The sequence below is a fragment of the Aspergillus wentii genome, assembly GCF_001890725.1.
Source record: "Aspergillus wentii DTO 134E9 unplaced genomic scaffold ASPWEscaffold_1, whole genome shotgun sequence".
Taxonomy (NCBI): Eukaryota; Fungi; Ascomycota; class Eurotiomycetes; order Eurotiales; family Aspergillaceae; genus Aspergillus; species Aspergillus wentii.
The window spans coordinates 3,758,073-3,785,741 of NW_024467832.1; the positions used below are offsets into that span (position 1 = coordinate 3,758,073).

Here is a 27,669-nt window from a genome sequence, read left to right on the forward strand (position 1 = left end):
GCTTGTACAATGAAATTTAATTGAATTGATGACATTAAGCTCAACCTGTGAGTACCTTATACTTTTCCTATCTAAAAATGCCAAAGGCAGAGCCACGACCGCTAAGAAACCAACTCCCGCTTGGATCCCATAAGCAATGCAAGCCCAGCCACCTGTATACCCCAGTACTCCATAAACAGAAAACATACAAAGAAAGACGAAACAGTAGAAATAAAACAGCCAACACAGCAGAAACAGGAACCTGATCAGCTCATATGAACATGGAACAGGTATCTCTGCCGGATCTGAGCAACATCATACGCGATATACTCGTTATACTGCAAGCACGCTGCGTTGTAGCTCAGGAATCCAGATGACACATCGGGCATCTTCACACCTTGCAGATTTTCGTGAAGACAGCCAGCATCCTTCCAGCCTCCGGGTCTAGTCCGACCTTGGCCGAGTGTTGCAATCTTGCCTTGCTTCAGGGCATTTTCACAGGCCTTATAGTCAGCATCATACAACTCCAGCATGGGATCTCCAAGTTCGGCGTCACAAAGAAGAAGTAATCCCATGTTGGCACTGTTGTAGGCATTGCAGTAGTTTGCAGATTTGCTCGACGCATCGGCCAAGTACACACCCTTTCCGAACATATATCCATTAACAGGTGCTTCAGGTGGCGCAATACGAAGACCTTGGCTCAGAATACCACCAAAGTTGGTACTGCGAGATCCGTGCCACAGCAGCCGACGGTCGCTGTTCTTGATATTTGCGTACTTCGATTGCTCGAATCGTTCATTTTCGCCCTGGCGCTCAATTCTGAATATATTGATGACCTATACGAGTCAGTGCACGATATTCGGATATGCCAAAGTGGAACTCACGCTGTAGCGAATCCTATGCGTCGAACCACGCGTCTGAGACAGGTACTGCTCAAGCTCTTTGAATTCGGCAGACTTGTGATCCACTGCTTATAATTAGCTTTCTCCAGGGTGTCATATGAAACAATGAAAACTTACATGGTGTCATTTCGTTCATTCCAAGTCCCTGGAATTGACGGTCCAGCATGTGGATTTCATCGGCATCCTTGGAATCATTCATGATTTCATTGGCCACGTCCATGTCCGTCAGAGCTTCAAGAAGATCGACTTCCTTCTTGATCTGGGCCTCACTGCTAAGAACTGGGGGACGATTGCGGCCAAATACGTGAGGAATTGTGGTGAAATAACGGTTGCTAAGTTCCTCTGCAGCAGCGTTAAAAGTGGTTCCCCATCTCGAAGATGCCAGAGTTGGCGAAGAAACAAGTTCGGACAGATCCTTTAGAACCCTGAAGCCATCCTCAAGAGTCCTTTTGCTCAGCTTTCCAAGAGGCAGCTTCTGAGCATCGTAGGACATAGAAGCCATGGTGGAGAGGAAATGATCCTGGTTGAAAATGAAGGTCATGAGCGTTTGGGTTGCTTCGGGCAAAAGACTTTCGACCTGTTTCTTTTCCTTCTTGGCCACTTGCTTCGTGTCCGCATCTTCATCTTCGTCGTCGTCCTCGTAGTTGCGCTCGATGAATGTGTATTTTCCATTCTTTGGGGTATCGGTCCGGTTTTCCCACTTGAGGCCTGACTTGTCCTTGAACTTCTTCTCAAAGTCTGCCATTGCTTTCTTCAGAGTGCCATCACCCAGATGCGCCCACTGACCAGTCTCTCCGACTCGGCCCCAGCGAGTCCAAGTGTAGTATTCAGTCGCATTCCTACCGGCCAGCAGCTGGATACGATAGAACTTGTTGGCGTTGTTAGACGCGACGGTTTGGTTCAACGTGGCATCCCAGATCAGGCCCGAATCATCAATATGCACCGCAGGGTCTATCATGGTGCATGTTAGCTTCGCATAAAGGTAGTCGGATATATCTCCATGATTTACCTGAAAAATGGGCTTCACAGAAGCAGTAAGATTCATCGACAGGAACCTTCAATGACTTGGAGCTAGCCTTCTGCGCACTCTTTGGCTTCTTTTCGGAAGTATTCCCACTGCCACTTGGCTGCGGCGAGGCACGCTTTTTCGTCTCAACCTTGTCAGCAGCACCATTCTGCTTGTTATCCTGTCGGGTAGCACGCTTCTTCTTCTCGGGCTTGTCCGCAATACCATTGACAGCATCCTGCTTCGGGGCAGCTTGAGCCGATACAAAAAGATAACTCTTCTCCGGCAACGGTTTCTTCGCCTTATCCGACTCAAGAAGCCAATCAATCGAGACAATTTGGCAGCTGCTGCAGCTAGACGCTTGTTGATCTGGAAACCGCATAAGCCAATTGCTCCACTGTATATCAAATATCAATCTAGCAATCGCAACTCACACTTGATGCTTTGCTTCTCAACTTCCTTCTGGGTAGTTATCAGATGGGTGCAGTCTTCCGCAACGGTAGCACTAAACGTCGCGCCATGGCTTTCTACCATTGATTTCAATTGCGCTGAACAATTGAGGAAAACCGGGTCAGTTTCAATGAGGTATATGGAGGACACTAGGGGAGTTCTTACCTTGCTTGTAGCCGGGGAAAGTCCCGCTCACCGCGACGATGAGCTTCTTGAAAGATCTGGGAGCCATTGCGCAGAAAATCAAATGCAATTGTAGCAGTAATCAATTAGAAAATAGGGGAATCAGATGAGATATAAGAAAAGGCAAGCGAATACGAGCGATAAACAAAAGCAGAGACGCTGGGCCTGAACGCCGATACTAGTAAATGCGCGGAATAAAGTCGAAACAATTCCAAAGCAAAAAACGATGCAATTGAAGACGAAGATGATAGAAGAAGAAAAAAAAAAAGCACGATGCAGAAGGGAAGCCCCCCTCCTTTTAAGCTGAACTCATGAGGGAACGATGAAAGCATGAAACCACGAGTAACACTGGGTCTGGGGGGGCCGATGGGCGTTGATTGCCTGATTCTGCAGGCCGCAACGGCAGCTGCTGCCTGGGTTGGGATAGGCAGAAAGAAGCTGCGGTGGGGCGATTCAGGCACCAGCACACGTGATTTGGCCCTGGATTATCTTCACCGTTCCATCTCAAAGTCAGGGGCACTGTTGAGAGAGGACTCTGTGACGTACTGACGTTCCCGAGAGGCATTGTCTCGGGATTTGAGACTTGTTTTTTTTTTTTTTTTCTTTCTTGATCCGGTGCTGATCAATTGACCTGTTTCACAGACAATGTGCCCAAGTCAGACTGTGGTACACGTCAATGTGGGCAACGAGAAAGAAATCAAGGGAAACCGACTCACTTGATCCTACAGAGTATTCAGATACTTTGTCCTGAGTGTCTCTACTATAGATAATGCGAAGTTGGAATGTGGGATCTCAAGTCTTGAATTTTACACCATAACCTAAACAACAGAGGGGAATATTGAAACCAAAAAAACACAACACTTCATGTCCGACAAGGACAAAGATCCAACGCCAATTATCCCAGCCATACGCTAAGCAGAAACACAGATCAGGGGGTATGCCCCATGTACACACAAAAGCAACAAAACCATATATCATGCAGATCAATGAATGGGGAGGAAAACGTCAGGTGAGGAATCAACATCAAGGTATACAGCTGGATGTATCCAGTAAAGGTAAGAATCGTTGCAAGAAATTAATGATGCATATATACGGGAAGAACAGAAAAGGGGGGTGTGCAGAAGAAGAATTGAGAAGATGATCAAACAGTTTGGCCTGCCAAAGGAACCTTGATCTTATGTTCGGCTGGCTTGGCTTCACTGGGAACATCTCCTGTTTTTGTAGTTGAAGATACCTCTTTCTTGGTGTTGTCCTCGAATTCGGATTGGTGAGCACTGGGCATGGTGTAGAACTCGTCTCCGTCCACATTGTGGGCGATGAGCTTGGGAGGCAGGGACTCTTCGGAAGAGATGCTTGCAGCATCGGTCTTAATGCTGAGATTGAGAGGAAGTTCCGAGAACCCGTCCAAAGCTGCGCGGCCGCTGCTCGATGCTATAGATCGGGTGTCTCCAATAACAGGCGAAGAAGGAGTGATGGGAGAAACGGGAGCCGAAGTGTGAGTGCGCTGAGGGTGTCGAGGCGGAAGAGCTGGGGGGCTTGAACGCTTGGGGATGTTGACCACGCGTGCACGAGTGAACTTGGGTGATTGGCGGCCCTCCACGGAAACAGGAGAGATATTGGCGAAACTCTCGCGTTTGGAGACGGTAGCGCTGCTGACTTCGTGAACTTCAAGGTCCACATCGTCGACAGAGTCCTTGTCGCTTTCATAATCGGCATCGACATCATCTTGGGCGTGGACGTGGTCCTGGTCATGATCGTGGCCATGGCCGTAAAGCGAAATTGAATCCCAGCGGTTGTCATCGCCATCCCACAGGCTGGGAGTGGGGTCGGTACGGCCCACCGAGATCTTGTTGCTCCTGGAGGATGCACGGCTGATGGAAGTCGGGGCTGTTGCTCCGTCGGTTTGGGTACCTCGGTCCACACTGGCATAGCTCTGTCCACTGGCACGCCAGCTGGTCCGAGGCGAACTCTCAAGACTGAGTCGCGGGAAGTTGGCAAAAATCGGGCTTCCAGAGCTGGGTCTGAATTGGAACGACTCGTGGGCTGGGGTGTTATTTGTACCTGCCTCCCGAATCATAAGACCCTGAGCTTCCAAGGCTTTGACTCCATATGGATCTGGGTCTTCGGGGTCTGGGATGCCAAAGAGACCAGTAACCGGGTGCAGCTCCATATCACCAGGTGTCGCACCGGGGGAAGGAATCAAACTCTGATCTGCATCTTTGTCACCTTGAGCGGCCTTGATGGTTTGAATGAGACCTTTGATGGATGCTGGAGGATTCCGCGCTTTCCCGGCGAGGATGTCGCCAACGGGGATGCGCTCGCCATAGAACCGTTCGTTCTCATCGGTACGCTCGATGATGATAGTTCCATCCACTTGGACACCCGCATACAACCCCCTGCTTTTCATGTAGGTCCAGATGGGAGCCTGTCGCTTGTGAATCTCCGACTCCAACACTCCTCCTACCCCGACCGGACCAGCGGATGCACTGACTTCACCACCCAGGGTGCAGCGCACTTTCTTGAACGCTTCCAAAGCTTCATAAGTATTGATGACAACGACACAGTCGTAAATATCGACACCGGCCAGGAAACCCACGCCGGCGGTATGGAGCATAATGCCCGAAGGGGGACTCCATTCGCCCGTCTCAGGTATGCGCGCCATGAGGACACCACTACCACCCGAACCACTCAGCCACAGACCAGTGCGCATTGTGGTGAAGATGGCGATGCCCTTTGCGCGCTGGATCACTTTGCTGGGGATCTTTTGAATAACCCGTTGCTTGCCTTTGGGGCGATCGATTTTGCCGTTGGACCCCTTGACGGGTTCATCATCATTTGCGTAAAAGCCATCGTTGCAGAAACTGCGCAATATCCGAGCAGCTTTTTCGTTTTCCTTTTCTAGTTCCATGGGCCAAAAGGCTTCAGCGCCAAGACGATATGACAGACGGTTGACCGGAGCTCCGAGCTTGTCAAAAGCAGACCAAGCCTTGTCGAATCCCTTCTTGGAATAGCCTTTGGTCTTTTCCCATGATTGCGAAGGCATTGTGACGGTGGCCGTCCCGTTGCCAGGTCTAGAAAAAGACGGTCAAGACAGAGAGAGAAGACAGGACCTAGTCCTGTAGTGGAAAGATGGGGAAGATGGCGGATCTATAACGAAAGTTGCAGAGCCAGGAACGATTGGGAGGATGCGACGAGAACGGCCAACATATGTTGCAGTGAAACTTTTTCCCAATGCGACGAGGAATGCCAGGCCGAGAGAGTGAAGAAGACGGAACTGAGGAATGCTGTACGATGGAACAACGCAAGAATGCTACCAGAAGCTCAAAGTTAGAAAGAGGAACAAGGGCTTTTTGACGAAATACATAGAAATGATATATAAAAAAGAAAACCGGAACCAGCCCGGATAAAGAATCGAGGGGAGTGGCAATTCAAATAGAGAAAACACGAGAAAGAGAGGGGCGAGACCATGGATCGGGGGAGGAGCAGTAACTTACATGGTGGAGAGGAACGGTTAACCCGGAGCGGTTCTAGACTCTTGGTAGGAGAGGATGACGAAAATGACGAAGAGGAGAGGGAAAAATCCAGAAGAGACTGAGATCAGGCTGAAGAGTTCAGGATGAAACTGGATGGGAGAGGAAGGAGAGAGATGAAACGGAAGATCTGGGAAAAGAAAGAAAGGCGTGGATGCAAAGGGAGGAGAGGGACACATTTATTGAAGGCAAAAGAAGGGAGAGAGCGTGACGGGACGAATCCGAATCCCGGGCAATGAATTAGGTGCATCGCAGGAGAGAAAGAGGAGAATAAAGAGGAACCAAATAGTCAGACGGATTGATTTGTTCGTTCTTTTCAGGACGGCTGGAAACGCATGGAGTTGGTTCGTGGCTGGAGATGCAGACGAAGCAAAAGTGACGACATCATCAGATCGATCGTCCTACCATACTACTCCATCCTTTGTTCTTCTATGCTTTTTCTTTCTTGTTCTTCCATTTCTTCTATTCCTTTCTCATTCTCTTCTATTATACTCATCTCATCTCTTTATTTTCTCTCTTTTCCTCTCTACAATAACATTGTACTCTAATCTGTAACAGCCCTCATCAAAGGAACCAAAAATCCACCCGCCCAAAATCAAATACAGCCAGAAATTAATTAAACCAAGTCAAGTAACCGAGAAAAAAAAAAAATAAAATAAAAAAGATGATAGAGAATACAGAACACTCCAAAAAGAAACAGATAAAAAAAAGAAAACCAACCAACAGATTTAACGACTCTCTCCCTGCCGTAGAGAATATGACAGCTCCAACGCGGATATGCAAGATGGATGCATCGCCTTTCTTCCCCCCCTTCACTAACTACTGCACCAGCCATTTCCTGTTTCTCTCTCCCTCATCCCTATTTTGATTTTTTTTTTTTTTTTTTTTTTTTTTCGAATTTCGCATCTCTGTTTCATGTTCATACATCTCACAAACTTCCATTCTCCATTTTTCTTTCCTGATAGATCCGATGCAGTAGTCGCGTCGATAGTGTCGGTAAATCTCTCCTCGAACTGGACTGATAGTCCTACAATGTGTCCTGTATACAGGAATCTATCTATTCATCTATGTACATATCAATGAATCGAATCGATTTCGTGGTTCGTGCTTCACCACGGACTGCTTTGGCGTCGGAGAGTTGTAACTGTCGATGTTGCTGTCAATGTAGGTACCCATTGCAGTTTACCTCTACATCCATCCACAATATCTGCCTACATACTGCTGTATGCACCATGCCCATCCTCATAAGAACTATGGGTCACCGTTCCCACCCCCTTGTATGGGCTGTGCTGAGTGGATACAGCATCATCTGGCAGATATTTCTGGGATGGTTACCAGTTCCTGGAAGATGCACGATCGATGGATCAAGCTTCGAGTCCAATCCATGCCAGCCTCTGTTGTATTGTCGTTCTTCAGCTCGGCTCATTCATCCCTGGATCCATTCTTATCGTTGATGACGGTGAGTCAGTCGTATGTAGATTCTTCTATGAATACTTGAAACAGCTGACGACTAGACTCCTTATTGCCATTGCCTTTGGATGCCTCTTTTTGGATACCTTAAGACTCTTAGGTTGCAGTAGTTAGCTAGTCTGTATGTCTATCGTCTAGAGCAGGTGACTTTCTCACCATGTACTGTCCTCTCCACTGCAGTAGTGATCCCAACTAGCCAGGATACGAAGCATCGTACATACATGAAGTCAAGGGAGCAACCTTGACCACTGCATGCATAGGAGAATATACACGGTAACCAGATCGTCAATCGAAGCATTTCCCATCTGACCTGTTTGATTTTCAACATCGCCCATCCCTACAAGTTCGCTTCTCAGCTTCACATCCCCAACTAGTATCTACTATCTAGTCATGCACGCCATCCTTCCATTCCCTTGGATCTCTCATATTCCACTACTGTAGGTACGGCTCGTATCCCATCTCTCAGATAGTTCTTTTCCTTCCATCGTAAGGTTTGGGTTTTGTTCTTGTCTTTCCACGAGAACCGCTGGGAGCGCCCATCCCGTGTCTTCGGTTCGCAGATATCCTGGCACCTGTCACTTTTTTGACTCCGACTACTCCATATCTCGCTAGACTATGCGCAACTATGCACAGAGTACTCCGTAGTTCGTCTAGATAGTATGGATTTCTTGATCCTTGGTTTCGTGCCGTCCCGTGTGTTCCCGCCGGGTACTAGTTCCAATGATGCTTCATTTGCTATACACCTCATGTCGAACAATAATTTATAAGTGCCAGTTAGAAGAAAAAAAAGTAAACATACATTAGTCAATAATGCTATCTCACAGAGCTCCAAGTTCCTTGAGCTTGGAGATCAGGCCGTCCACATCCTCGACCTTGCCGCCACCTTGTCGCGCTGGGGGTTCTGTGACCAGTTAGATGGATCGTCAAGATAGTCAAAAGATGGTCGGGTATACTCACCAGTCACCTTGAGCGTCTTCAACCGTTTCTGGTCCTCCACGCCATAGTCGGCCAATGTCTTCTTCTCCAATGGCTTCTTCTTCGCCTTCATAATGTTCGGCAAGCTCGCGTACCGCGGCTCGTTCAATCGCAGATCCGTCGTGATCACCATGGGCAGCTGGGTCCGGAGCGTCTCAACTCCTCCATCCACCTCATGGGTGATCTCCACCGTGCCCTTGTCATCCTTGATATCCACCTTACTGGCCTGCGTCGCCTGTGGCCACCCCAAAAGTCCCGCAAGCATCTGACCCGTCTGGCCCTGGTCGCCATCAATCGCCTGCTTTCCAAGCAACACCAGGTTGATGTTCTCCTTCTGCACAACACCCTTGAGCATCTTGGCCATGGTCAGCGGTTCCAGGCCGCCGTCGTTGGAGTCCGGCACGTCGACGTGGAAGGCCCGGTCCGCGCCCATCGCCATGGCCGTACGGAGGGTGTCGCCACATTTAGCACCGCCCGCGGAGAGCGCCAGGATGTTTTCCACCTTTAAAGGACCTTTGCGCTCGCGGAGACGCACCGCCTCCTCCACGGAGAGCTCATCGAAGGGGTTCAGCGAGTGCTTGACGCCAGCCGTCTCGACGCCCGTCTGGGCCTTGTTGATTCTTGGTTTGATCTTGACGGCACCCACAATCCATTAGTCAAAAACCATTGCCTTCTATCCAGCGAAAGAGCCATGGTTATGAGCTCATTATATAGAGGTCGCCCTTGCGTAGACAGGGTGGGTGGGTGAACTCCTCGCCGACTACGGAGCACAGAGCACGAGGACAAAACTCACCGCATAGTCGATCACCCTCTTAACGGGGACCAAGATCCGCAATCCGCTGGCCATGATGATGGTAGGATTATGAAAATAGCAAAAACTCTCACTGACAATAAATCAATGGAGTTACGAACGGGTGGTGGTGGTGAGAGTCACGGTAATTCAAATGAGGAGAGAGAGAAGGTGATCTGATCCCGGCGGAGAAGAAGCAGAGCTGCTGCTGGACGACAGAAAGTCCGTCGCCGATGCGGCCCGAGAAGAGCCAACCCCTTGTGGGCAGCAGATTCCCCCGCCTCCAACCGAGGTTACGTGAGGGAGCATGTAGCCTACTCTGCAAGGCGAGGAATAAATGTTGGATATTCCAGAGTATTGAGTGGGATTGGATTGGAATTGCTGGCAGATGAGAGATAGATGCTGGAACAGGTCGGGCTTTACATGGTTGCTTGGAATCACCACAATCACAAGCAAATCCAACAGCTTCACAAGATGCTCAAACTCGGATAACATCATTTTGCGGGTATTTAAATCCTTGGATCCTTGGTATCAATAGATAGATATTTCAAGTAGCAAGAAACCTCGTATAAACTGCAAGATGATCAGTTGTATAGTATATATTCACCAACACAAAGCATCATCCATACAACCGAAGCTTCCACAAGCTGTCCAGCAGCTCAATCTCTGTAATAATATCATACCCTGCCAAGACGAGCTGAAATGAATGGGAAGAACAGTACTATCTACTTCCACTTCCACTTCCACTTCAGAAAACGAATACGGCACCGGTGAGAAGCCGGAGAAATGTCCGGGCTCGGTCTCACAGTTCGTGTCGACAGTAATGCTTCAGGTGGTCTTCTTAAATTGAATAAAAATGTAGCAGTTCAATATGGTAGGGCCTCGGTAGAGTGCTTGTATCAAGTCAAACCCAGAAGATTATGTACAAGGATGTAAACCGTGAATTATCTTTAGATCCAGCAGAAATATATTCTATATATATCACCATGTTTCCTGCTTGTATCGCCCAATCTTCTCTATCCCCATCAAATATTCTTCTGCTTGTTGTCGGTTGAACTGTAGTCCTTCCACTCCTCCTCCATGCTCAAATGCTTCAATCAGTGCCTCCCGAACAGCCTGGGGCATCCTCCCAGATGAGCCGCATATGTATACCGAGCCACGTTGGCTATGCAGGAGCTGGAAGAACAAGGGAAAGTTTTGTCTAATGACGTCTTGTACATACACCTTTTGTCGCTGGTCGCGGGAAAAGGCAGTAAACACCTGCAGCTTGATAAGTTCACTCAGTCTTTGCCACTCGTCCTCGAAGAAATAGTCTGCAGTCCGATTGCGGCCACCATATATAAGGATGGTGGGCCCGATTGGTGGTTCGACTCCGGGATTCTTTTCCCGATATGCTTTAACCAGAGCCGCTTTCTCCCAGATCATAGATCGCAAGGGCGCAATTCCGGTTCCTGGACCGATAAGAACCGTCGGTCCTACTAGTTGATTCACGGACGAGTTAAGCCCTCCTCGCTGTAGCTGCACTTTCAGGGTACTTCCCGGTTGAAGAGTCGAAAGGTATCGTGTGCATACACCCTCTCTGATCTTCTTAATCACTGTTTGGTACTTGACAATGGCGATGAGCAGTTCGAATTTAGCTCCGCCATCAGCTGACCGTTTCAACTCTCCTCCACTAGCAATGCTGAATTGCCTTCCTCGAAAAATAGGAAAGACAGAGGTCGCATGTTGCCACGGAATCTTGACCGAATCGAACTCGTGTAGCACCTCCATGATGCTACGTCTCGGTCGTGTAGTATAGTCCCAGAACTCATCCAAATATATTGGGTTGGTAAATTCAAGTAAACGTTCCTTATGCATTTCATCATTCGTGTAATGCGCAATTGCCGAAAAGAATGACCGTCGGGGAATTGCCCTGAGATCCAGGTAGTCTGTAAGAAGCGCACGTAAAGTGCACTGTGGGTAAGAATTAAGATCAGAGATGGGTGGAGCAGGCATGTCGTCTATTGCCCGTTGGCTTTCGCCAGGAACTAGAGATACAAGTTGATCTGCCTGTTCCTCCCAGCCCATCCTCTCAATCAACGTTTGAACATCGTCGGCGAAGTTCTTCGGGGTGATGGAAATCATATCCCCAGGAGCATAAGAGATAGGATTGGGGACTGCTAAGGATATATGCCTCACATCCTGCCAGTGTCCTTCTGGCGTGACTCGTCTATTCTGAACGAGCTTTGCTGTCAAGCTGTCTGGAAGCGGGCGCAGATCATGGTCCAAACGATGAAGTCCCGGATATTCGTCAGTTGCTGTTTGATTCTCTAAATTCTCAGATGCAATCGACTGGGTGGACGTGTCCTGGTCTTTTCTCTGTAGAACCCATTTGGGCGGCAGTTGGACATCTTCCGGTATCGGATTTTGTTCTGGAGGAAGCGGATATTTGTCGAGCAAGTGCTTGCGGAAATCTGTCAACCATGGAACAGAGGTGCCTTCGAGTCTAATATGAATTAATATAAACGAACAGATCTTTGCAGAGAAAAGGTAACGAACCCTTCGGGGTGTTGTTGATCAGCTTCCCCGCATGGATATACCTCATTTGCGCCCAATTGGAGTAACCTCTTATGTAGCTTGCGCGAAGCCCAATTGAACCTGGCAAAGTCAGATCGAACGAATCAATATAAAAGAGCCAAAAACTCACTTTGGATACGAGCTATCTCCCAATCCAAAAGACGCAAAATTAGCACCGCTCAGATACGTGGGCGGGAGTCTTTTCAAAAGCAATGATCTCCAGAACGTCCTGGCATTGGCAGGAAAATCTCCCTGTCCAGTCGTGGAGAGGACAAATATAACGAGTGTATGAGATGCCAGAACATCCTGTACCAATAATCAATTTAATTACAGTGAAAAAAACCTCAGATCGAACCCATAACTCACCGGCTTGAAGCTATTCAATTCAGCAACATGAGTCACAAAATGCAACCGCTCAACCAGGGCGCCTAACTCCTCGGCCACCTCCTGCGAATTGCCGGTTTCTGAGCCATAGAGAACGAGAGCAGACCGTTTCTGAGGCGTCTGTGCCTGACTCTCACTCATCCTGCTGCTGCAATGCAGTTGTTGCGTGACCGGGGAGAATGTCGTGATATCGACTGCCCCTCCCCCTCTATTTCTGACTCCAAAATATTCGCCGGCGGTACGGGATGACGTCATCTTAAAAGGCCGAGATCGCATCTAGACTACGATATCAAATATGCAAGTGGCTGGAATAGTATCATACTGCTATTATATCGGCGATGTTTTAGATGGAAGATAGATACCAGAAGATGACTGCTTGAATCGCAGTCCAAGCAGTGATGTAGATTGTAGAACAAGCAGGCTATGCTAGCAATGGCTCATATATCTGCACAAATTTTATACAAGTAGAACACAATAGTAAGGGGTATCTCAAGCAAATGCTTTTTAAAAGGTCTCCTCATCACCACCACCGCCTCCGCCATCTCCAAATCCATCGTCACCGTATTCATCATCACCACCGTCAAAGTATTGCTCAGCGTTGTAGTCACCACCCATATCATCATCATCCTCGGAGAAATCGTCATCCATAATTTCCTCTTCTTGTTCCTCATCCTGATCAAGGATCTCCTCCTCATTTTCTTCTCTCTCTGCATCCTCTTCGTCTTGTCCTCCCTTCTGACGCTTGGCATCATCTTCCTCATCCTCATCATCTTCAAAGCCTCGCTTCGCCCCAATTCGTGTCGCCTGGGGAGCATAACCATCCATAGCTGCATCGGGGTTAAAGCTGGGTTGAAGAGTCTTCCATAGCTCGCGCGGGAATAGTTTCATGACTGAAAATGTACCCCGTCAGTCAAATACAGTCCCCTCCGACGCATTATACTGAATTCCATGCAAACTCACCATATTCCCGACCCTGGATCTTAGGAATTGTCCTTCTCTTCTTCTGATACTTGCCCGAGTACGTAGGCATGCCGTTGAAAGGATCGAAATGCGCACGGGCAGCGCTTCCCTTCTTCGCGGCAGAAGAGGCGGCATTTAGGACAGAGTAGTACGGGCCCTCATGGTATCTTTCCCGAAGATCTCGATAGTAGTCGACCTGTATTTGTTCTTGGGGTTTTAACAGTCTCGCGTGAGGGACGGTGTGTTTCTACGTAGAATCGTTAGTTCGCTGCGCCAGGATTGACGATGTCAATAGTCAATGGCAGTCTTTCGACAATCCATCGCAATCGTCGAAAAAAAGAGTCTCATATAACCTACAGGAAAGAGGGGTGTAGGCGCTGTGTCTGGTTCCCCGCCTGCATCCCCATCCCAGGTGAACTCTGCACCGGGAAGCTTCTTGCCCTTCTTTCCTCCGAATCGTGACATGACCAGCCAAGAAAAAGGGGAGAATTTATGAAAACAAGTTATTTAAGATAAAGAAGATTCTCCTTTTTTGCAATGAATCTTCAGACGACTGAAAACCCCCGCAGAGCAAAAGTCCCAGTGGCTCTGGCAACTTCTTGATGACACCAGAGAAAAAAGTTCCGGCGGAGGTCCGCTTCACCGCCCTGGCCGAGGTGCCGAAAGTAGAAGTACTAGGGCTGATCATAGCTAACCCTACCAGCCCTATTCTTATGAGGAATGAAGTAGAGAATGATAGATCATGAGTACTATGATGGAGCAATGACGTTATAAAATTAAATATTGAATTGAGTAGTAACACAAGAGAAAGAAAAGCCTTTCAATCCACTCGATACAATTTGCAAAGCAGCGGCAGCTCATAGTCCTACAGCCTCGACCATATTTCCTGTCTCCACGACTGCCCCCCAAGGCCCTTCATCGACTCGCTGTTTGAGTGATCGTAGGATGTCATCAAAACCCTCTACTTGGCCACCCATTTCTCTTAGGCGGTTGTGCAGGGCAACTAGAACGTCATACTTTGCAGTAGCAACCTTCCAGACGATATTTTGCGAATCTCCTGCGCCACCACCAACGAATTCAGCATATGTGCGTGGTGGTTTGAAAAGATAAGGCAACAATGAGGTCAAAGCCGGGGGTGTGAGCGCAGCCCAAACGCCTGACGAAGGAAGCAATCCTTGTGCAGCTGGAGACAGTGTTCCCAGTCCCTCTTCGGATGGAAGTTGGTATCTGGTAGTTTCGGCGACAGGTGAAATTACTTCATCTGTTAAATCATGCCAGTTTGCTGTGATGATGGCCTTCATAAATGAAATGGATGCAAGGGAGACATCCTTCATGACTAGGACATCAGCTGCAGCGACAATGTCCGTCCACAAGTTCGCATGATCATTCATATACATAAAGTAGAGAATCCGAGCTGCCGCTGCTTCTTTATGCCAGTCTGTTGGGGTGTGACCGGAGGGATTCAACTCCATAGAGTCGGCTTCCTCGTGTTTGAGGGGGCCATGGAAAAGTTTGGCCAATGTATCGAATACTTCCTTGCTCGGGGGCTTGGTAGGAAGAGTCAGCACAGGGTTCAGTCCTTGCTTACTAGCTTCGACGAGGAGCACTCGAGGCAGAGAAGAGAGAACGTTAAGTTGGCCGCTTGGTACTGGCCCATGTGCCCACCGAGAAGATGAGATATCCAGAGATCCAGCAACACGTGACAATATTTCATCCAAGAGATCCTGTGAATTTTGCATAAAATGGTTCGGGTATAGTTCGGCATACTGTGCCACGTAAGCCATGATTGGACCTGATAGGTAATTGAGATCCACAGGGTCGAGTTTCGATTCATCCAAGTAGTAATCCAATACCGTGGAATGCAGTTTGTGTGAGATGAGAAAATCCAATGCAGGGGAGGAGGACGTGGATGTTGATTGCACATGGCCTCTAGCTAGCAGACCAGGGGCATCGATCTCGAGGAGGTCGTGGAAAAAGTTCAATAGGGTCATATGCATCAGAACGTCGCTTTTATCGACCATCTGGCAAGCTGCGAAGTGTAGCAGGCTGCTGCTTTGGTACTTAGCTTCAATTTCTGGAATCTGCAAGCTTGATATCATTTCCCAGTGTAGTCTGCCTGTTTTCACCAGAAAGCCCATCAGCCTGCCCTGAGCCACGGTCTTCTCGCGTTTTGGCAGGCTCCCCGGGCCATCGTCAGTAAGGCTGCACAAGGAAAAGAGCCGCCCATAAACGTCCCTATCTGTAAAGATCCTCCTCCATACAAGACCTTGTCCACCGCCAATATCCTCATTTTCTGAAAGGTCAATCTCAAGGAGGGCCCAAAGAGTGTCCAAAGCCGCCTGAGAAACCGCAGTCTCAGATGTCGAAAGCCAGAGCTCTACAAGAGAAACAATAAGCTCCGGTTCTCCCGCAACAATAGCTGCATCGCTGGGAAGCTTCCCGGCTTTGCTTAGCAACGAGAGAGCTAGCAGGTTGATGGGTGGCGATGGCGCCTTGAACCCCGCGATTAAGTCAATAGGCGGATCGACGGATCGTAGGTCAGTGTAGGTAAGATTTGCTGTTGCTTTGATTCCCAGAGTAGTGATAGGAGTGGGATCTTCTTGAAGCACGGGGAGAAGCTGTGATATTTGCGTCAGAAGCGTTGCTGGCACAACGCGATCCGTAGTCTCTGTAAGCTCGATCTTCAGCTTGTCAAGGAGGGTGATATCCAGAGGCGTTGAAGGGTTCTGGTGGACTTGCTCAAGGTGAGACTTCACCGCATCATATGAGGCTGGAATAGTCATCTTGACGGACTTATGTCTCCAGAAACGCCCAGGTGGTTGAAAAGCTGAAGATGATGCCCGTTGAGCTCGTCGTCAACAGCGGGGAAGATAGAAGGCCTCAGGCAGAAATAGTGCAAACAGGGCAAACACTCACTGAAGCTCCGCCTCTCCTCCATCGGGGTTCGTCACAGGATGACACAAACAGCTCGCAATTAGACTTATCTACTTGCTCTCAGCTCGGTATCTTCAATATACGGTATCCGAAATGGCAGATCAGCTGGGCTCTCTCGTCTCCCAAAAGTCGTCTGATTCCGGACTCCATATTCAACTCCACCCGCTGGTTCTCCTCACTATCTCCGATCACATCACCCGCCATGCGGCACGATCTCAGCAAGGTCCAATAATCGGAGCTCTCCTGGGTGAACAGAACGGCCGTGCGATAACTCTTGAACATGCATTTGAATGTCTTGTTGAGCAAGGCTCGAATGGTGAAGCACATATACCGCAGAATTGGTTTTTAGAGCGAGTGCAACAATGTAAGAGAGGAATACGTTCAAGCGAAGCATTTTCCAAATCCGACTTGATTGCTGACAACAAGCCGTGATACAGTCAAGGATGTACACAAAGTACCTGCCCTCGATCTTGTTGGATGGTGGTCAACTGCCCCGCCATCCGGTCCAAACGCCTCTCATCTTCCGGTCCAGCGTCAAATCCTCCAGAACCACAATGAATCCGCAGTATTTCTCGCGTTTCACCCATCACAACTCCAGAAAGAATCACCCAATGGAGCCAAGCTTCCTTTGACCGTTTATGAGAGCGTTTATGAAGGGGAAAATGCCGGTGAAGGCGACAAGACCATGCAGGTGGATGGCGAAGAACAGTCACTGAACATCCGGTTTCGGGAGCTGCCATTCTCCGTTGAGACTGGTGAGGCAGAGATGATTGGAATGGACACGATTGCTAGAACTGGGAGAAACGCCGCTGCCATCGAGACACCGAGTGGGGGCGCACCGCAGCAAACATCGAAGAATAAGAAAGACCGCGGTAGCAAAGAAGAATCGTCCGCAGACTCAGACTTGCTTGCTCCTGAAGAAGAAGAACGTAAGTTGAAATCTTCTCAAAGGTTTATCTCACAGTTGATAACGATGATGTGCAGTGATCGCCAACCTGAACACGCGATTGAACGCAATCCGAACCCTTGAATCCCGGATTTCCTTAATCAAGTCATATCTCTCTAGTATATCCTCATCATCCAAAGATGAGGCTGGCCAGGGCGACTCTACAGAGCCTGCTACGCCAGCCCTATCCCACCCGACTCTCCGCAATATTAATTCCCTTATTACCCATCTCTCCCTCCTCAACCCCGAAGAACAAAGTGACTTTTCGGCCGAAATGCTGGCGCAACACAATGATGTGTTGCTAGTCTCTCTGCTTGGGCAACTAGGTCAAAGCATCAAGGGTATGCGCGAATTGGGAAAAAAGTCCGCTATTGTACAGAACGTGAGACAGAGCGCGGCATCACGCGGCAAGCAGCTCGCGATGCAGAGTCGATTCGATAGCGAGTACTTCACAGGCCGTGATGCAGCGGCTAATGGGGGGATGTACACTTGATCATGCTGGTGTTGAAGATGATAGCTTATTTACTCATTGATTTGCAACGGCGCTGGGCGTTGTCATTTTATCTAGTTAGCAATGACGATAAATGAAGACAAAGAAGATACGAAGCTGGCTTGACACTTTACTTCAATGATCCATAATCAACAAAGATCAAATGCTACTATTTACAACCAAAGCCACAGTCTGAACATAGAATACCCTCCCCCGTCCATCCAACAAATCATTCATTCCTACTCAAGCGAAGCCAGATACCGACAACCAACTCATTAGCATATAATCAACACAACACAATCCACTCATGCAAGATCCCCATAACGCACCGCAAATTAAACTCCCTCCAAGTATCCGGATCCTCCTCATCAAGATCATCATCCCCATTCGACTCCCACGCAAAAGGCTCTCGCTGCATAGCCCTTTAATCTCGCCGTCGACGCCGCCGCTCATGACGCTCTCGACGCTCTCGAAGTCGTTTCCGGTGGATGTAGTAGGCGAATGTGCTGGCGTTTTGGGTGTGGGCTGCTGCTGCGACGGCTGCTGCCATTGCGCTGATGGTGATGGTGATGTCTTTTGTGTCTTCGTCCATTTTAGGATTAGGATGGTTTTTCTTTTCTTTTCTTTTTTTTTTTTTGGTTTTTGGGTAGAGATTACAATTTAATTTTCATTTTTTAATTGACTTTTGGTAGGAGTAGGGGGCTAGGTTAATAGCCCTATTTTACTGCTTTACTGCTTTACTGCTTTACTGCTTTACTGCTTTACTGCTTTACTGCGTTACTGAGGTACAGGTCTTTGTTAAATGAAACCTTTAGATGTGAACGAAATGGAATGGTAAAAACACATCATTACCGGATTGGGATCTGTCCACCATATGGTTCTCCACATATGTACATTTCTAAATCTAATCATAAAAAAAAAAAAAAAAAAAAAAAATAGCAAGCAAAAAAAGTCATAGACAAAATCTATAAACAGCATCAAAAAATGGTGTATTTATTGTAAAGAAGATTCATGAAAAAGAAAATGCCAAAATGTCGGGTATTATAAGATGCAATGCAGCAAAAAACAAAATCAAAATGATGCGACTTCGTGGTAACATCAACAGTCAGAATTCAACGTGGCCATCCGTATCCGCATTGCTTGTCATACATGGTAACATCAGTGTCCGAATCAAATCTTCTTATCTCCGAACATGGTGATCATCGTCATAGAGCGGTGGTGGCTGATACGATTCGGGCATGGGAATGGGCACCTGCTCCTGCAGCGAATGCGTTGGATAGACAACACCGGTTTCTTGCGCGTGGGGTTGGTCCAAATCGTGATGATGCATGTCATCACCGTGGTCAGATGGCACCAGGTAGGGGTTGTTCAAGTCATCGTAGGGTGAGTATGGTCGTGGCGAATGCGATGTAGGCTCTAACATGGAATGGCCGCTAAGTCGATTGTTGGGGGAGTAGAAACGTCCATTATGCTCATCCTCTTCGTAAGGCGACGGTGTCAACCAGACATCACCTCCATGCGGCCCATATCCAGTCGGTTGTGGGTGAGATAGGAGAACCTCTCCCTCTTCATCAGGCGAAGAACCGTAGCGGTCTGGTCTACCACCAGTCATCATAGCACCACCTGCGCCTTGATAGGAAGTACTGCCATTTTCTCCTGGCGTATCTGCATTGCCAAGGCCGATCGCTTCGGGGACATGGTAGCTGGGATCCATCGTCCGCCTCTTTCGACCCACGAAAAGCCAGCGGAAGCCGCGACCGATGGCCTTTAACAGATCCAATGGGTTGAGGGCATCGATGAACGCTTTCTCACCGAAACGTCCGCCGTGGTAGGTCATCTTTCCATTGCCGTAGAAGTCGGTCACTTCGGCTGTCGCAACACGTCCGACAGAGTAAGGCTTCCACGAAAATGCCCATATGTGCAGGATGGCAAAAAGGGCCATCTCAATAGAAATGAGGAGGTTTGGTAGCCCAACCTTGAAATCCAATGCTGCAATCTTTTTGGTGGCTTTTATAACGCCGGCAGAGTAAAGAAGCGTAATCACAATCTAGCGGGTATTAGCTTTTCAAGAGTAGCAGTGTATAGTGCCTGCACTTACCGATTGCCAGAAAGACAGGAAAATTACTAGCTTGATGGCGAGAATTTTCAAGAAGGGACGGTACTCAGAGATGTCGTCGCGAACTTGGACATAGAACTGAATCAAACAGTACATTGCAATGGAGACTGCAACACACTCAACAGCCACAACCTATTGATTGAAAAAATATCAGCAAGTAGTCCAATTACCTCGGGGTATATGCTCGTACCCAGATATGCGCAAAAGCAGGACTGTTCGACTCCTCGCAGTACACATTGAAATGCTCCGTGATGACGGCGACAATGGTCATGAGCACACGAAAAAGACAGTATTGAAACACACCGGTCCAAATAATCTAGGCACCAATGCGTCAGCTCCAATTAGCTCCCGAAACCAATTCGACTTGCTGTTGCTCCTTACATTAAACCACGTCAGTCCACTGCGCGGGGTCCGCCATATCCCATGCTTCCCGCCGCAACATTTTTGCATCCAGTTCATGGGCCAGACCCAATCCTTTGGTTTGATCCCGCGGAAATAATCCTTCTGGCTATGTAGATCGGGCGCAATGTAGTGACAGAGCAGTGAGAAGAAGGCGGAAATCGCAAACGCTTCGTAGCAATCGCCGAGCACCGAGAAATAAACCTCCTTTTTGTAGATGAAGATGCTGAGCCATGCGACGATCGAGTAGATGGGGACCATAAACAGAATACGAATAATACTGCAATAGAAAGAAAAATCGTGAGCGACTCCATCAAAAATAAGAAAACAGTCAAGCAGTGGAAAGAGAAAACTCACTGTCGCTGTTCAATTGGTTTGCTGTAGTGAGTGGCATGTCTCATAATCAAATAGGCCGAGACAGCGATAGCGATGAGGGCAAAAGCACCACCGATGATGAGAGAAAGCTTATGGAAAGTGAGGCCTCCATCCCAGAGAGCCTCCTCGGAGACTGTAACCAAACGCTCGAGAGTCAGTTATCCAGTTATTCAATTATCGCAGCGCAGCCACGACTTTGAGAGCCGCAAAACGGGACTCTCTGCAGAGGGAAGAAGATGCGCACTGGTCTCATTTTCTAAAGTTGCATTGCATGATGGCCAGCCCATTCTGGCAGCCGTGAGATACCGATGAAATGACCTCTCAAGATGGATGAAGCGGTGAAAGAAAGAGAGAGGAGAAAGAAAGGCTGATCGACGGCGGAAGCGATGGAGATGGAGCTGGTTTATTATTATCTTATCCGGCAGTCGGTCGAGCTCCGAGAGAAAGAGTACGAGCAACCATGGGAAAAGAGGCGAAAAGAAATGCAGAAAAAGAAATGAAGAATCCACAGATAACGCTGGTTTCTTTTTATGTTTTGTCTTGCCCAAATTGAGGTTCTGGCGTTGGAACTTGACAAGTCGCCGAGATGAAGATTTACGGCCTGAAGATCGACAGCGACTAGGCAGAAAGCCAAGCGAATAGTATCCTTAATACAGTGGAAGAAATAAGATGAAAGCATGGAAATATAAGACGATGGAAGAATTATTATCAGCAGAGAAGAGCTGAAGCATGTCCGATGGGATCAGATGGGGCAATGCTTTTGATTCTTCTGATGGAATTAATCGATTGTTCGACTGCTGCGCCTCAAAGCCTCCAAGCAGACAAGCTCATTTAAGCCTTTTTGGTTTGTGAGATATTTATATCGCCGAGTAAAAAAAGAATCCAGACATTCCACGCATTCCACGCATTCAAAGCCACTGTAAATCCGCACTGCTGCCCTCATTTGGATCGTGGCTTTTCTGCGACATCGTCAGATCCACAATCAGGCATCCTTTTTGCTCTTCCGCTCTTCCGACCAGACAGAAATAATACCATCACCAAAGCTCTATTACCAGAATCATCAAGATCTATCACTGCTGTATAGTACAGAGATTTTGTTTTATTTGGAACATTTTTTGTTGGTAGTATACATCTCAGTCGCATCGTATCCAGTGTAGTTGGCAATTCATCAATTGCAATGATGCTGAAAAGAACCCCAGTTTCCTCTCCTTAAACCCCTGTCTTGAATGTTTTCCTAATATCGTCCTCTCCTATCACCCCTCCATGAACCTCCGAAGCCACCCCCTCGTCCTCGTCCTCGTCCCCCGCGGCCCCGTCCAGCAAATTCTGGCCCGTGATCCACAAAGAAATCGTCATCTTCGAACGAAATCCGCCGGGTCTCATCACCCCCGCGACGAGGATATGAGCCTTTGCGTAGGATATCATCGAAACGGTCCAAACGGCGATCCGCTACTTCCCGAGGAACAGGAAGATAGTAGAGCTTTGGCTTGGCGGTGGTCGACATGAACAGCTCGTCCAGGGGCTTGAAGCCTTGTCCTGGTCGAGGACGAGGTTCTGATGGGGGTGGACCACTTGGGCGTCTATCTTCTTTATCTGCGCGAGGACCAGTTGGGGGTGCGGGGAAAGAAGCATTGGTATGACTCGGTTCCTGGGATCGTGATCCTGTGGCCTTCGTGTCGATTTCCTCCAGAACGGCTTCGACGCCATCCTCTGTTCGGTCGTACTTGACCTCCCACCGGGGTGCAGGACCACCACGTCCCCGCGATCCCTCCTCTCTGCTGATCCATTCCTGCACTTTGTTCTCAGGGATGAAGTCGACAAACAGGGTTTTGCGGTTTCGTTCGTTGGGCCAAACAGTGCCATGAAGCACGGAGCGAACTCGTGACGCTGCTGAGATACTGGTGAAACTGACAAAGCAATGAGTCTTGATAGGGTCCAAGTAGAAATCCAGAATCACGTCCGGATCAGGCGATGCTCCGGAACCTGACGCAAGACTGACAATGTGGTTTCGTAGCGCCTGGGGCTGCAGAGGACGCATCAAACCATCGACGTAGAGAGCTGCTGTAGCAACATGAAGAGCAGGTTCAACCTCTGCATCCTCCATTTCTGTGTCCACGGGGGGCGAAGCTGCTCGTGGTTGGTCTCGCTCAGCGGCAAAGAGACCTTTGAATCGCGCATCTTGTTTCGGCGGAGCACCTCTCTTGGCCCGAGGTTCTTCAGAAACGGATGCATGCTTTGCCTCCTGGTTTGTAGTGGTTTCTTGTTGGACCGGACCATTCGGGCGTTCTTCAGACAGGGCAGCCGCATCGTTCTTGGCATTCTTACCCTCGGAGGCGGCCTCGGAGACTCGATCCTCGGGCAATGATACCTTTGGACTCCCATTCTCCGCTCTAGCCTTCTTGTTCGCAAGCGCTTCTGGGGTAGGAATAGGACTCTGACTGCGACGCTTCCGTTTCCGCGTGTCCTCGAGGATTTCTTCTGCGGGAAGGGGTGTGGACAACCCAGTATTCACTTCTGAAGCATTAGGAGCGGACGGCACACTCTTTTCGGCAGGCGTAGGCTCCTTCTCCATGGCATCTCCGGGAGCCTGCTCGACCGGTTCAGCAGGAGTTTCCGATTCAGGATTGGGCTGAACAACAGGAGCCTCGGTGGGCTCATGATCCATTGCATCACCTGACTGGGCCTGTTCAGGAGCTTCTTGGGGTGCCTCCTTGCTGGGCTCCTCCGGTTGAGCTTGTTGCGACTGTTCTTCAGGCTTTTCGACAGCCTGGGGGTCTTCCGCAGGTTTGGGCTCATCCCGTGTCTCTTCTGCGGCCGCATCTGGTGCTACCTTCTCCTCTGGTTTCGATTCTTCGTTTCCTTTCTCCTCAGTTTGGGGCTCTTCGGGTTGGGGCTCCTCGGGCTGAGACTCTTGCGGTTGAGATGGCACTTCCGCGGGCGGCTGTTGTGCATCTTGTTCAGGCTCTGGTTTATCCTCTTTTTTCTCCTCCTTCTCATTCCCCTCGTCTAATTTTTCCTGTGGAGCACTGGGTGTTTCTTCCGCCGAGCCACCGGTTTCCCCCTTGGCGTCATCCTCGAGGAGTCGATCAATGAAGTTCTGCTTCACTCGGAGACCAGTCTGCGGAATCCCGCGCCGTTTCAATTCGGCCTTGAGATCTGTCACCTTCCATGTCGAAAAGTCGGTCATGGTGATGGAATTTGAGCAATCCGGAAATCAAAATTCACATGTATAATTTAATATAACCTTAGCACGCAGGGATGTCGACCGGAGCAGTCGTGGCCATTCTTGTCCTCGAGAGCGATGGATGCGACTGCGATGCCTTGCGCCCGTCGTCGTTTTGGGGATGATGTCGTGGGCTAGCCGCTTGTGGCTAGCGTGTCCCAGGCCTACTGTATATGGTATAGTGTGTTCCGACGGACGGACTACCTTAGTCAGCCCCCATTTGGGTTAGTAATGCCGAATACGGCTAGCGTGAGTATATACTTGGATAGAATCAAAAGAAAATAAAAGATAGAAACATAGAAATAGATTCAAAAGGAACATCATGATGCTTGAATAATCTTCTCGGCCATTTCCGGTAGTGTATCCGCAGTCACATCCATCTCCCCAAAAACCTCCGGACAAGATTCCTTTTCCCAAGCGGTACAATACGCTCCTCGAAAACTACCAAATCAGCACAAGAAATAAACAAAAGCAAGAGAGAAAGGAAACACCAGAAAAGAAACAAAAGATAACTTACCCACTTGCCTTTGCAGCAGAAACATCCCACATATGCGCTGCTCCAAACCATAACACATCCTTTTCGGTATCAAACTTCTCCAAAACCGTCTGATAGGCCTCTAACGCCGGCTTCGCCAATTTCTTATTATCGCATGATGCGAAATTCTCCAATGGCATCTCAATTCCATGCCGAAGAAAGTATCCCCTCACACGACTCACATCACCAGTAGTGAGACACCACACGGTGAATCCCGCATCGCGGAGCTTCTCAACCGTCTCCTTCAACCCCTCCCGTGGCTCGAGTTGATGATAGCTTTGGATCATGAACGCCCTGTCTTCATCCGTAGCGAAGGATCGTGGGTCCTTGACCCCACTGAACCAGAGTGTGCGGTAGAAAATGGCGTCGAAGATGGTGAGGAAGGGCTGATAGCGATTGGACATGGAGAGGTAGGCGTATTCTCGTTCAGCGGCTTCCATCCAGGCATACCCGAATACATGGGGGTTGATGCTTTGAGAGCGCAGTCTGGATCCCATGCGCGCTTCAATGGCTGCAAAGAAAGCGTCAAAGGTGAAACAGGTTCCCACGACGTCGAAGACGATGTGCTTGTTAGAGGACATGGTGGTAGCGGCGGTTAGGATAGAAATACTCTGAGAGGTGACACTGAGTAACTGGTCTTGAGAATCAAATATGAATAGCTTCAAGAGGAGGGGAGCTGTTCATATGAGAGAAATTTTTTCCTGGCGACAGCTCTTATCAGACTAGTTGATAACATGTCGAACCCCGCATCCCCCGCTCGCCCCTGATAGAACTGTCAACACTCAAACATTCCGATATGTAGTAATCCTAGATAAGTCAATCGACAGTGATCTCAATTACTCCAAAAGTACTCAGTTTCTCGTCCGATATACAGTTGCCGTGTCTGGTGATAACAGAGTTACATCGTTCGTGATAAGCTCACTTTCTGTTGTGGGGAATCTTATCTTTGACCTTGATATATGTATATAATTCAAGTGGATAGATTCGTCAGCTATAGCGTTGGTTTGTCCTTTATGGAAAATAATACCGTTTGGACACTATCAGGTTGATTCCTGGCAACTGGTTGCGTCGAGTTTGGGGATATAGATGTTTACTTTGGTAGGATTACAGAGTAGAGATTGTTGTTCAGATATTCATGATTACAAGATATCTCACAGAAACAAAATACATCATATTATCTAGACTAACTCCATAGCAAATTCAGCTTCTGCCATCCCTTCTTAGGGCTCTCTGGTGGATCTGGATGTTGTTTCGCAATATCAATGAACCTTCGCACGGGTATCTCAGAGAGAGGGATAATGTTGGTCTTCTTGGCAAACTTGTATCCGAAATATAGAGCAAAGATAATACCGATGTCGAGATAGCAGCTGATAAAAGTTTCTGTATCCCAACTATACAAACGGTTATTAGCGCAGGTAGCTTTGTAGACTGGATAGAGCACTTACTGTCCGTGAAGAAAGACCCTGTACCCACTGGTCAGCAAGATAATCGTAAACGAAATGAGACTCATCCATGCCGCAAAAGGTTGGAATGGCCCCTTCCATGGGAGCTCGTCTCTTGAGATTCCCTGCTTTTTCATCGCGTAGTACATTCGAAGATAGACGATGGAGATAATAATCCATCCCACCATAGTAGAGGCTGAAATCAGATCTTGCAGCCATGTAAACACCGTCGATGCTGATGTGTTCAAAGTCATGTAGCCTAGTGCGATGAAGATTCCCATAATGGTGATGGCGATATAAGGAATTCCCCATCGGCTGGTTCTTGTAAGGAATTTTGGTGCATGGCCTTCATGAGCGATAGCGAACATTACCCGTGATCCACTCAACATGGCTACAGAGTTTCATTGTCAGCTTTGAAATAAAGTGCAGTATATAACTAGGACTGAGATTGCACACTTACTCGAGTTCCCAGAGCTCCACGCACTGGTAAGAACTACAAAGTTGATGATGGATGGAACGGCGCTAATTTTGGCATTTTTGGCTGCAATGACAAATGGCGACTCGGAGGCAGTACCAGTCGAGCTCAGCAAAGCAGGATCACTGGATGGCACGAGAAGTGTAACCATAAAGATGGAAATGACTATGATTAAGTCAGAAAGGGTGATACGGTGGAGCAGGATAGTTGGTGAGATATAAGTACCATAAAAAAGTACAACTCTCCAGAATATTCTCTTTGCTGCCTTGGGAATATTCCTTCGTGGAGCTTTCGTTTCCGAGGCGGCGATGGAAATATTCTCTATACCGGAGTACGCATATGCCGCATTGGAAAAGACATACCAGAACCCCATGAAGCGGCCCAAAGATCCTGGATAGTTCAGGTATTGCACAAACGGCCCTGGGTCATGCCAAAACTTGAAGCCATATCGAACGTGGTCCGGGCCTCCACCGCAAGTAATTATCAATGCCTATGCAGGACGTTAGCCCGTTCCCTTGTGAGCTTTGAGGTACATACCATGATATTCATCCCAACGACAAGCATGATCTTCAAAGTCGCAAAGAAAAATTCCAGCTCTCCATATATGCGAACGAAGAAGATGTTGCTTGCGAATAATATGACACCGAACACGGAGATCCAGATAGCGTTGTTGAGAGAGATCCAAAATTCAACAATCACAGCAGCGGCTACTATCTCAGCCGGCACGGAAACAAGACAAGAATAAACGTAATTCCAGCCATAGGCAAAGGATAGAGCTGGGTCCACAAAGTATTCCGCATGTCGGATGGCACCTCCGCTCAGAGGAACCAAAGCACTGCAACATGAGATATTAGCATTCAGCGTGTCAAGATATGGAAGCACCAAAAGGCTTTACCTTAGTTCTGCAATTGAAATAATAACCCCGGATACTAGAACCCCCATTATGGTATACCCTATGCTAAAGAATTATCAGTTTAGGAAATGGAATCGGAGTTCATAAAACTGACAATGCTCCTGCAGGTCCACCATGCGCAAGTGCACTTCCAGATGACAGGAATAGACCCTTTCGTTTGTTAGTATGGTTACCATAGGTGGAGAAATCGGGTTGAAACATACGGTTCCAATTGTACCCGCTAAACTGATCATCTGAATGTGTCGCTGGTGAAGACCTCGACTGACAGAGATCAGCATCACTAGAATCATCATTCTCGACAGAAGGCTCATACCGGAGGTCTTTAACTTCACCGAACTCAACTGGGACGACATCTTTCTTGCCAATCTCGACATCTGCATCTTCTGAGGGATTGGATGCAACAGCGGCCTTTTTCACTTCTTTTTCGGACAATTGATGTATATTGAGGCCTGTAGATGTCGAAGCCATCTTTCTGTAGGGTTTCAGACCGATTAAATTGTGCAGAATGTTTGGAGAAAGTTATTCTGGGTATTTGAACACTGTCTCTCCGCACAGACATACGCTTTTCTGTCCCACAGAAACGGATAAATTCTTCATCTATCGTTGGACGACGTCTTCGAAACTGCCCTTAGATAA

At 48.2% G+C, this 27,669-nt stretch overlaps 13 protein-coding genes across 13 annotated transcripts; 1 reads left to right on the top strand and 12 right to left on the bottom strand.

Annotated features, from left to right (window-relative positions):
- Positions 1 to 38: 38 nt before the first annotated feature.
- Positions 39 to 2,708, bottom strand: ASPWEDRAFT_56552 (putative poly(ADP)-ribose polymerase PARP). The gene is made up of 6 exons (XM_040838298.1): positions 2,503 to 2,708; positions 2,322 to 2,435; positions 1,891 to 2,256; positions 999 to 1,832; positions 864 to 946; positions 39 to 815 (listed from the first exon to the last, which is right to left on the bottom strand). The coding sequence occupies exons 1-6, from the start codon at positions 2,567 to 2,569 to the stop codon at positions 246 to 248; spliced, it is 2,034 nt and encodes a 677-aa protein (XP_040695111.1). The 5' UTR covers positions 2,570 to 2,708; the 3' UTR covers positions 39 to 245.
- Positions 2,709 to 3,661: 953 nt separating this feature from the next.
- ASPWEDRAFT_48016 (lipid-binding SYLF domain-containing protein) lies at positions 3,662 to 5,563 on the bottom strand (the record flags this gene model as incomplete). The annotated part of the gene is made up of 2 exons (XM_040837047.1): positions 3,662 to 3,886; positions 3,977 to 5,563. 2 exons carry the CDS (start codon positions 5,561 to 5,563, stop codon positions 3,662 to 3,664), a joined length of 1,812 nt encoding a protein of 603 aa, XP_040695112.1.
- A 1,069-nt stretch (positions 5,564 to 6,632) lies between these two features.
- On the bottom strand, positions 6,633 to 7,001 carry ASPWEDRAFT_267935 (uncharacterized protein). The gene has a single exon (XM_040832900.1). It carries the CDS (start codon positions 6,883 to 6,885, stop codon positions 6,667 to 6,669), a length of 219 nt encoding a protein of 72 aa, XP_040695113.1. The 5' UTR covers positions 6,886 to 7,001; the 3' UTR covers positions 6,633 to 6,666.
- Positions 7,002 to 8,102: 1,101 nt separating this feature from the next.
- Positions 8,103 to 9,268, bottom strand: ASPWEDRAFT_34996 (electron transfer flavoprotein subunit beta/FixA family protein). Its single transcript, XM_040834130.1, has 2 exons — positions 8,478 to 9,268; positions 8,103 to 8,421 (listed from the first exon to the last, which is right to left on the bottom strand). The coding sequence occupies exons 1-2, from the start codon at positions 8,932 to 8,934 to the stop codon at positions 8,339 to 8,341; spliced, it is 540 nt and encodes a 179-aa protein (XP_040695114.1). The 5' UTR covers positions 8,935 to 9,268; the 3' UTR covers positions 8,103 to 8,338.
- Positions 9,269 to 10,075: 807 nt separating this feature from the next.
- On the bottom strand, positions 10,076 to 12,417 carry tah18 (NAPDH-dependent diflavin reductase). Its single transcript, XM_040829193.1, has 4 exons — positions 12,208 to 12,417; positions 11,972 to 12,147; positions 11,824 to 11,922; positions 10,076 to 11,770 (listed from the first exon to the last, which is right to left on the bottom strand). Exons 1-4 carry the CDS (start codon positions 12,364 to 12,366, stop codon positions 10,267 to 10,269), a joined length of 1,938 nt encoding a protein of 645 aa, XP_040695115.1. The 5' UTR covers positions 12,367 to 12,417; the 3' UTR covers positions 10,076 to 10,266.
- A 166-nt stretch (positions 12,418 to 12,583) lies between these two features.
- ASPWEDRAFT_34999 (DNA-directed RNA polymerase III subunit C31) lies at positions 12,584 to 13,778 on the bottom strand. The gene is made up of 3 exons (XM_040834131.1): positions 13,543 to 13,778; positions 13,186 to 13,432; positions 12,584 to 13,115 (listed from the first exon to the last, which is right to left on the bottom strand). The coding sequence occupies exons 1-3, from the start codon at positions 13,648 to 13,650 to the stop codon at positions 12,730 to 12,732; spliced, it is 741 nt and encodes a 246-aa protein (XP_040695116.1). The 5' UTR covers positions 13,651 to 13,778; the 3' UTR covers positions 12,584 to 12,729.
- Positions 13,779 to 13,951: 173 nt separating this feature from the next.
- Positions 13,952 to 16,015, bottom strand: ASPWEDRAFT_35000 (uncharacterized protein). Its single transcript, XM_040834132.1, has one exon. The coding sequence runs from the start codon at positions 15,966 to 15,968 to the stop codon at positions 14,043 to 14,045; it is 1,926 nt and encodes a 641-aa protein (XP_040695117.1). The 5' UTR covers positions 15,969 to 16,015; the 3' UTR covers positions 13,952 to 14,042.
- A 197-nt stretch (positions 16,016 to 16,212) lies between these two features.
- On the top strand, positions 16,213 to 17,558 carry ASPWEDRAFT_99666 (COP9 signalosome complex subunit 6; the record flags this gene model as incomplete). Its single annotated transcript, XM_040839683.1, has 3 exons — positions 16,213 to 16,483; positions 16,557 to 17,048; positions 17,104 to 17,558. The coding sequence occupies 3 exons, from the start codon at positions 16,213 to 16,215 to the stop codon at positions 17,556 to 17,558; spliced, it is 1,218 nt and encodes a 405-aa protein (XP_040695118.1).
- Positions 17,559 to 18,286: 728 nt separating this feature from the next.
- Positions 18,287 to 18,634, bottom strand: ASPWEDRAFT_268352 (uncharacterized protein). The gene has a single exon (XM_040832907.1). The coding sequence runs from the start codon at positions 18,531 to 18,533 to the stop codon at positions 18,354 to 18,356; it is 180 nt and encodes a 59-aa protein (XP_040695119.1). The 5' UTR covers positions 18,534 to 18,634; the 3' UTR covers positions 18,287 to 18,353.
- A 101-nt stretch (positions 18,635 to 18,735) lies between these two features.
- Positions 18,736 to 20,732, bottom strand: ASPWEDRAFT_101724 (OSTA/TMEM184 family protein; the record flags this gene model as incomplete). Its single annotated transcript, XM_040827408.1, has 6 exons — positions 18,736 to 19,602; positions 19,654 to 19,803; positions 19,862 to 19,987; positions 20,053 to 20,350; positions 20,428 to 20,578; positions 20,690 to 20,732. 6 exons carry the CDS (start codon positions 20,730 to 20,732, stop codon positions 18,736 to 18,738), a joined length of 1,635 nt encoding a protein of 544 aa, XP_040695120.1.
- A 947-nt stretch (positions 20,733 to 21,679) lies between these two features.
- ASPWEDRAFT_102646 (SAP domain protein) lies at positions 21,680 to 23,632 on the bottom strand (the record flags this gene model as incomplete). Its single annotated transcript, XM_040827501.1, has 1 exon — positions 21,680 to 23,632. The coding sequence occupies one exon, from the start codon at positions 23,630 to 23,632 to the stop codon at positions 21,680 to 21,682; it is 1,953 nt and encodes a 650-aa protein (XP_040695121.1).
- Positions 23,633 to 23,988: 356 nt separating this feature from the next.
- ASPWEDRAFT_48023 (putative 2-haloalkanoic acid dehalogenase) lies at positions 23,989 to 24,784 on the bottom strand (the record flags this gene model as incomplete). The annotated part of the gene is made up of 2 exons (XM_040837048.1): positions 23,989 to 24,109; positions 24,186 to 24,784. The coding sequence occupies 2 exons, from the start codon at positions 24,782 to 24,784 to the stop codon at positions 23,989 to 23,991; spliced, it is 720 nt and encodes a 239-aa protein (XP_040695122.1).
- Positions 24,785 to 25,386: 602 nt separating this feature from the next.
- On the bottom strand, positions 25,387 to 27,501 carry ASPWEDRAFT_48024 (aromatic amino acid and leucine permease; the record flags this gene model as incomplete). The annotated part of the gene is made up of 9 exons (XM_040837049.1): positions 25,387 to 25,594; positions 25,649 to 26,036; positions 26,106 to 26,285; positions 26,346 to 26,610; positions 26,658 to 26,955; positions 27,016 to 27,078; positions 27,128 to 27,183; positions 27,237 to 27,294; positions 27,347 to 27,501. The coding sequence occupies 9 exons, from the start codon at positions 27,499 to 27,501 to the stop codon at positions 25,387 to 25,389; spliced, it is 1,671 nt and encodes a 556-aa protein (XP_040695123.1).
- Positions 27,502 to 27,669: the final 168 nt, after the last annotated feature.

Bases quoted from the DNA above. Each gene is read 5' to 3' on its own strand.
- ASPWEDRAFT_34999 (XM_040834131.1), bottom strand. From the start codon at position 13,650: ATGTCACGATTCGGAGGAAAGAAGGGCAAGAAGCTTCCCGGTGCAGAG. The intron at 13,433-13,542 runs GTAGGTTATATG...GATTCTACGTAG, and splicing joins CGCCTACACCCCTCTTTCCT to AAACACACCGTCCCTCACGC. The intron at 13,116-13,185 runs GTGAGTTTGCAT...GTACATTTTCAG, and splicing joins GATCCAGGGTCGGGAATATG to TCATGAAACTATTCCCGCGC.
- ASPWEDRAFT_56552 (XM_040838298.1), bottom strand. From the start codon at position 2,569: ATGGCTCCCAGATCTTTCAAGAAGCTCATCGTCGCGGTGAGCGGGACT. The intron at 2,257-2,321 runs GTGAGTTGCGAT...TGCGGTTTCCAG, and splicing joins TGAGAAGCAAAGCATCAAGT to ATCAACAAGCGTCTAGCTGC. The intron at 947-998 runs GTAAGTTTTCAT...AATTATAAGCAG, and splicing joins AATGAACGAAATGACACCAT to TGGATCACAAGTCTGCCGAA.
- ASPWEDRAFT_35000 (XM_040834132.1), bottom strand. From the start codon at position 15,968: ATGACTATTCCAGCCTCATATGATGCGGTGAAGTCTCACCTTGAGCAA.
- ASPWEDRAFT_34996 (XM_040834130.1), bottom strand. From the start codon at position 8,934: ATGGCGATGGGCGCGGACCGGGCCTTCCACGTCGACGTGCCGGACTCC. The intron at 8,422-8,477 runs GTGAGTATACCC...AACTGGTCACAG, and splicing joins GAAGACGCTCAAGGTGACTG to AACCCCCAGCGCGACAAGGT.
- ASPWEDRAFT_267935 (XM_040832900.1), bottom strand. From the start codon at position 6,885: ATGGCTGGTGCAGTAGTTAGTGAAGGGGGGGAAGAAAGGCGATGCATC.
- ASPWEDRAFT_268352 (XM_040832907.1), bottom strand. From the start codon at position 18,533: ATGCTGTTTATAGATTTTGTCTATGACTTTTTTTGCTTGCTATTTTTT.
- tah18 (XM_040829193.1), bottom strand. From the start codon at position 12,366: ATGAGTGAGAGTCAGGCACAGACGCCTCAGAAACGGTCTGCTCTCGTT. The intron at 11,923-11,971 runs GTGAGTTTTTGG...TGACTTTGCCAG, and splicing joins GGAGATAGCTCGTATCCAAA to GTTCAATTGGGCTTCGCGCA. The intron at 11,771-11,823 runs GTTCGTTACCTT...AATTCATATTAG, and splicing joins GATCAACAACACCCCGAAGG to ACTCGAAGGCACCTCTGTTC.